Source organism: Xiphophorus hellerii, chromosome 5, assembly GCF_003331165.1.
Source record: "Xiphophorus hellerii strain 12219 chromosome 5, Xiphophorus_hellerii-4.1, whole genome shotgun sequence".
In the NCBI taxonomy this organism is placed as follows: Eukaryota; Metazoa; Chordata; class Actinopteri; order Cyprinodontiformes; family Poeciliidae; genus Xiphophorus; species Xiphophorus hellerii.
Genome location: NC_045676.1, coordinates 12,657,515 through 12,665,136, shown reverse-complemented (window position 1 = coordinate 12,665,136; position 7,622 = coordinate 12,657,515). Strand labels below are relative to the sequence as shown.

The 7,622-nt window shown below is 36.5% G+C and overlaps 1 protein-coding gene across 1 annotated transcript in view; it reads left to right on the top strand.

The window, feature by feature from the left end:
* Positions 1 to 815: 815 nt before the first annotated feature.
* LOC116720695 (uncharacterized) overlaps positions 816 to 7,622 on the top strand; it is a 69,478-nt gene continuing 62,671 nt past the window's right edge. Inside the window, exon 1 of the mRNA XM_032564085.1 lies at positions 816 to 874. Within this exon, the coding sequence (XP_032419976.1) occupies positions 832 to 874 (43 nt within the window). The 5' untranslated portion in view covers positions 816 to 831. The remainder of the gene's footprint in view (positions 875 to 7,622) is intronic.

Genomic DNA, 7,622 nt, shown 5'->3' with positions numbered 1-7,622 from the left:
GAACTGTCTGAGTGCCAAAGGGAAGTCTATCTTACTAACAAGCCTAACAAGAGAACGAGATTCAACTGCTGAATTTCACTTTCAACAGTAGAAAGAGAAATTGGAATAGAAGAGGGAAGGATGGGTGGAGAGATTACAAGAAAACACATTTGGACTCTGCTTGCACAACTGTGGAAAGAGAGAAAAAACAAGAAACTGATAAACCACAGCAGCAAACTACATATGCATATATAACAACAATGTCACTGAAAAGCACACACCACTAACTAATGCAAGGTATATTTAGAGGAAACCACAGCCCAAGATAGCGTGCTGTATCTGTGAAAACTTGAATCCATACCTCAGTAAACAGCATGTATTTTGTATAAGGACTAGACTTTCTCCAGCCAGCAATCCTTTGTTTTTAGACTGTAAAATCCCCTCAAAAATTGTTCAAGGACAATTTACATTTTTGTAAGATGATATCTCTGGCCTGAAACGTCTCAATTCCTTTTGGAATATGTATTTTGCTTGGTAGGCTTTTGTTATGGGAGGCCTGTTAATGCCATATAAGTCATATATTTTCTTGTAGATACTGTAACTGCCTAACATAAACTTGAGACAGTTTAAATGTCGAATAAATTCTATTTGCACAAACATTACAATTTCTAGAATGGAGTGATTTTAACTTGACTGAACACACTTAGGTCTCTGTCTCTGACTCGACAAAAGATTGAAATTCCATGGAAAGTAATCTTTGTTGCTTGGATTTTGCAGGTAACACTGACAGCGTCTCAGCACAGAATGTCACTTTTAAAAACATAATGTATTCCCTTAGATGAATCTATCAAGATGTTGAGATTGGAGGGCTTGTTGAAAAAGATACTGTGTCAAGGTAAGGTCAACAATAAAAGTTTTATTCTGCAGATACCATCTTCGCTAATTACTAGCAATTAAAATCTGGCCACCAGTCAGTCAGAGATGCCTTTGCCTTACTAACAAAAAGGTAGATTTGCAATACTTTCACCTAGTCTACTTGACTTTTGGCTTATTAACATAGTGAAGTGTAGATATCAGACTGATATGAATCATAATTGCATCATTCATGCATCATAATCAGATGATTATTCCTATTCTTTGAAAATGGCTCATGGTTAACACTGCCTCCTCTAGTGACTGACATTGCTATGTAAAAAAAGAAGCTATAAAAAACATTAAAGTGTTTTATAGCACAATCAATTAACTATGTCACATTCACACAAATCTGACACCTTGATTTATGTCAAATCAAGGTCACAAATATGTCTCTTTAAGAAGACAGATTCTTAAATCTGTCTCTATAAGAAGATCCCACTCTTTCCAACACTCCTTCAGCACGTCATCACAACAATGCTTCTTTATTATGCCATTTACAATCATTCTTAGGAGCATTGAATGGTTGCATGGGTGGTTTCTCAAGATCTTGTTGGGACATCAATCCTTTAATCCTGGAAGTGTTCAAGTGATAGAAGATCACTTTGTGTCTTTCTCCTTAACTAACTTCCTCTGCCCAGACATAACCCCTTACTTGAACTGGTCTTGTGAAAGGCGTTCACTGGCAAATGTACCACTTTTGCCAGTTGTATAAACAGGGGAAAAGTTGATGTAGTGGCTGCTTTTGGTCTAGCAGTTGGGAAGCATTCTACTTGTATTTGGGCAGATGTTTTGGGATGTGGTGCCTTTTTTTTCAGGGCAGTCAGGGTGGCGGGAGATGGAGGAGGGCCCTCTGTTGATGAGATCCGAGACAACGTCCATTCCTGTGGAAAGGATACTTTTGAGATTCTTTCTACATTAGTTAAGATAGAAGGCTTAACAGTGACCACTTGAGCAAATGGCAGACAGAATGTTTACTTTGGATCCAAGGCTTCTTTGAAGATGCAGTCCTCTAATGTAAAAATGAAAAACAAAAGAAAAAGATACAGAAAACATTTAAGATCATCCTGCATGAATACTGTCATTGAAGTTTTGCCAGCTAGAGCACTCTTTCATCTTAACACACTCGATTCAAATTTATCCCTTCACCTGCAATTTTGAATCAGAGATGGATAGATCTCTTGAAAATCATAACCACATTCATAACAGAGAAATACACTGCCCTTAACATATTACTCCATTTATTTTAAATGACATGTACTCAAACAAGAATATCCAATTCAGTAAACCAGTCAGCTAAAAAGGCAGACTCACATAGACAGCAAATTCAAATCTATTTCACAAGCAGCTGTATCTCATTGGTACATTCATCAAAGCCCACTTCCTGTCCTCCATCTCCCACCGGAACCAATTTGTTCATAACCCCATGAATTTTGGCACCTTCAGCCCCAATGTGGAGGCAAGGATTGCTTCCAACATAATTAGTCCATACCAGGCATTGCCGTCACAGTGACAAAAACATGACCTTATCCAGGATGGGCTGTAATTTTGGTCTGCACTGGAGGAGGCTAGAGACAGGCCAAGGATTCCCACAAAGGGAGGCAAAGAGAGATGATGAGCTTTGAGCAAAATGTGAGTGAAAGATTTAAGATTTGGACTAATTAAGTTGCCCTTCTGAGATACAAAGGTGAACGAGGGAGATTAAGGGAAAAAAAATAGAAAGAATATCAGAACAGCTAAGACTTGAAAAGAATTTAAACATAATGACTATGTTATGTTTAGCAGAGACATTATCCAAACATTATGTTAAAAGATACCTCAAGTTGGACTTTTAAAAATTAGCAGATTTACACGGCAAATTTGACAAAGTTATTCTGTGAGAAAACAATACTAAGAATACAGAAACAATTTCAGACATAAGTTAACCAAATTAAACAGATGGTTATTTGAAGTACAAAAATCAATAATTTGTGAAAACAATAATAATATCCTTATCCTGAGAATAGAAAATACAAGACTATACATTTGTCTTTGTAATATTCATTAAATGTTGATATCAGAAGAAAAAGAAAGAATAACACACACACATTGTTTTCCACTTACTGAGGATTTGGTTGTGGATGTGAAAAGGCCTGTCAGGAAACCAAAACATCCCTCGCTCAATACTACCTAGCTCATTCTGGGAGATCCTGGAGCATTCCCAGGCTAGACGATACGTTCAGTGTCTCTGGTGAGTTTTGGGTTTCCTCCAATTGGATGTGCCCAGAAAACCTCCAAAGAGAGGCACTTAGGAGGAATGATCATCATATGTCCCAACAACCTTAAATGACTCCTTTCGATACAGCAGAGCTGTAGTGATAGTTGTGTCCTAGACGTAAAATAGAGAAATTCATAAACCAAAGTAGCAACTAACAAAGACAAGAGGCAAGAAAAACAATTAAATGAGTAAGTGTAACTTTTAAATCAAAATCTTACAAATGCATGAGGTCAAAAGGCAGGAATTTCAATTAGAGATGCCAGATAAAAGCTACAATAAGAAGAACAAAAAGAAAGCACAACAATGACTGCACAAATGTCTAAAAGATGGTAGAATCAAATTAATTATCTCTGAAAAATCTGATTGAAATATTTTGGCAAGTGGAAGTATTGAATGTCTGTTGTAAGTTTAAAAGCTCTTGATTAATGTCTAGTAGAGGTGAAGTCATGAAATAATGAGTAACATTAACATTTAAGAAAAACAAGTTCCCATGAATTGCCTCTGACTGAACAGGAAAGACTGAAGTTTATTAAAAGCTACATGTGTATATGTGGGTGTTTATTTAGCTCCACAAAAGCTAAATAGAAAAATAATCATAGAATATTTAAGAGCCATTCTGCCTGACTAATCAACAAAAATTTTTAGGGGACATAATTTGAATCCCTTCCTCCTCTCTGTTTCAGCATCTTTTCCAGTTTATCTCTCTGAATCTAAATATGAACTTTGCTTTGAGCTCCTGGTTTTCTCTCTTCAGTTATTTAAAAAAAAAAATTGAAAATAATGGTGACTGGTGTAAAGACTGTTTGCTTCAATGCCAAAGAAATTTTAAGATGATTTATTGTATTTTAGAGTAAACAGGTCGAGAGAGTGTTACAACACTTTAAACGGCTAAGAAGAAATGTTGGTGATTTTGTTCAAATTACACAATAAAACAAGTATGAGCCATGAAATGAAAATCTAATCCAAAAGTATCCCTAAGGAGGTCAGTTTTTCCATCAGTGCCTCTGAAGCAACAATCGATAGTTTCTTATCCTTGTTGAATATTAGGCAAAATGTTGAAGACAATAAAACTGTAGCGATAAAACTGATCTCTTGGGAGTTTGTGCAGTCAGCACACAGATAGTAGAGACAATATTGCTAAAATACAATTCTACTGTTGTGAGATTTATGTGAAGGAAACCTTGGAAAGGTTAAAAAGTCGATTGGCAGACTGATTTAACAAGTCGGGAAAGATTTTGGTATGTCGGGCTTGAGTTTTATTATAACGACAATACCTGTAAATTTGACAAACAACAGCAATCTCATATTTAGCACAAAAAAGTAAGAATATTTGTGTTTGGTCCAATATTTCTTTTTTGCAACCTCTTTTCTTGGCAATAAACCTTATACTGTATGTTTATTTAGCCTTAAATTGTGCCACATGTAGTGGAAAAGATATAACAACCTGCCTGAAGCCCTGACCTTAACTCCATTGAACACTTATGGGTTCAATTTGGGTGTGCTATTTGTGCCAGAGTAACCAACAGAACCACACTTGCTGACTTGCAACAAATGCTGATTGAAGAATGGGACACTATCCAACAGCAGAATATGACCAAACGCGTAATCAACGTGAGGAAGAGATGCCAGGCTGTTGTTGTTTACAGTTCTTCTGTGTACTGCAGAGGCCCCTTTTTGTGAAACTAGTACATTTTTGAACTAAATTCATGAAAATAAATCCTAAGGCCTAATATTTGAAGAAAAAAATTCAATGATGCAAATGAGACTGGAAGGAAGGAAAATGGATAAGAAAGATGGACTTGAACACAGTACATTTAACCCTCCCACTGTCTTAGAGTAACACCCAGGAAGAGCGTGGCAAATGTCAGTCACAGTCAGACTGCGGGGAAACAGGGGGGATTGTTCCATCAAACCCGAAACCACACACAATTTTTTTTTTTTTGTAAAAGCGCACAGGTGCTAGAACTGGAGTACAAAATTCACAAAAACATGAAACTTAAGGGATTTATGATTTTCATACTTGTTTTAATTTAAATGGCAAATGCCATATGTATCCCTATTTAAAATTAATGTTTCATAAATCTCAAACTGTTTTCACATAAAAATAAAATTCAGATGTTACCAGTCTAAGTATCGTGGACTTTGTGCTAGAGATGATCTAACATAGCACAGACTCCTAAAAAACATGAAAAGCCCTTTTGTTAAGTTCTGTTAAAAAGCTGCCAAGGAGTTGCAAACTTAAACATCATTAGTGGTCCCTACTGATCAAATCCTAGAACACGACAGAAAAATATTAAAAAATATATTTTCAGAAGTTTTTCCAAACTTGTTCCATTGTTTTTGATATTAATTTTAGATGTAGTATTTTTTTGTAAGCATTTTTCTAATAACCACGTCTTGTCACTATGGCAATCAACAAATATAGAAGAAGTGTATTTTTATTATTTCTCACAATCCCCATGTAATGAAGAGAATGAACACAACGGCACGTATTTGGTGTTTTTATCCACATGAGCTATACGTGTCTTTGGAGTCAGCTCTCATTCTTCTTATTTATGTGCATGGGAGGATTTTTTTTGTTGTTTTAATCAAAGAACTGATGCAACACTTGCAACATTGCATCAAAAACAGAAAAGCTTTTTCCTAAAATTTTGTAAGGCTCTTTACATGTAATTGTATGTTGAGAAACAAAAGGAAACAAAGACAAAGTGATGACAGACATGAAGAAAAAATTAGATATGGTGGAGATGGGATTTGATGTTAAAATAAGCAGTGGGCTATGTTGTATTGTGCTCTAAGGTCTTGTTCTGTATGATTGCCAGCTGTGAACAAAGAAGCACTGTTGCAGTCCACAATGACGGTAATGATAGGCTGGCAGTGAGCAACACCTACCCCCTTATTAAAACCTGCACATTCTTTTTCTTATGGCCTTAACGTGACGCTTGTATAGGTACATGTGCTCACTCTGCAAATGCACATACAGTTTGAGCTCACTCATATCCTGCTTCAGCAAGATGAATCCCTGAGCCTCATTAAGCTTCTCTAAACATCAGTGCAATAAAACCCTAATAAGGAACAAGGCTGGTAAAGGTTAATAACCGCCCTTAATAATATTGGATTAAAATGCTGTAATGAAATCACAGAGCTGTGATCAATACACTGCTACAGGTTGTATATCAGAAGAAATATGCATTGAATTCGGATCTGTCCAAGCAGCTGTTCTCAACTGAGCTGTTCAATGATTTCTTTTTTCATTCAGAAAGTAAATTTTAGTGTAAAGATTGGGTGGATTTTCTCCCAAGATTACTTAGTGTATGTAAAATAACAAAAGGCCTGATTAAATTTTGGATAGAGGGAGAACTGTCCTGACCGAATGTGGGTGTTTTATAATACCCACGCTTTTCTTTGTAAGATGGTCAAACACATTCACTTTTTCTGCAGTTTTGCTCAGAAATTGCACTATAGCTACACCTGAGCATATAGCGAGACTGATGTGAGCCTATATATATATATATATCTATGTGGACAACCAGTATTATTTGTAGTGTGTGCATTTTAACCTCATAAACTCGTTCAATAGCATTCTGCCTCAGTTTTGATTAACTCTTGTTCCATCTGCTCTTTGCATACACTTGGTTCTGCCTCTGTACTCGCACCTTAAGCGTAGCTGTATGCTTAGACGCTGTTCGATCTAAGAAGGCCGGCACTGAGACAGTGCTAGACATAATATAGCTTAACTAAGCAAATTTACACAAAAATCTCAAAACTCGCTCAGTAACACAATTGCAATTCACAATTGAAAAATAAAACTGGAACCCTAAATTTATTTATGCAGTTTATCAGGAAAAAAGTTGATTTGTGTGACTAACAACACATTCTCACTCCCAACTCGTCATATATTGACGAGTTAGGACAATTTCTGACCATGCGTCACATATTGACGCGAAGGGTACCCCCTTCGCGTCAAAAGTTGATGACTTGGGCAGGGTCCTTCAGCGTCACATGTTGACGATTTGGGCAGGTCACATGTTTTACGTGGATTTTTTACGCGAAGGGTTCTCGTAACCGCTGCCGAACCTTCAAAACCCAACGATTTGGTTAGGTTTAGGGCAAAAATTACGGTAAGGCATAGTGTAAAACACCTCGCGTCACATATTGACGCGAAAGGGGTACCCTGCGCGTCAACATGTGACGAGGACGGACCGTCCCATGCGTCAATATATGACGACTTGGGAGTGAGAATGGGGTTAGTCACACTTTAACATAGATTGTAGCTGTGTATGTGGTGTATTTTTGGTTAAAGTGTGTTTTTCCTTCATTTATGAATGTCACATCGAGTAGACTATTCAGACATTTTACTAAAGTAAGAGCTGTGATACTTCATAGTAATGTTATCCAAGTAAAACATTTTAAAAGCTGGATTCGTACAACTACTTATAAAAGTTTTTCTTTTTTTTTCTCAAAAGGTTACTCA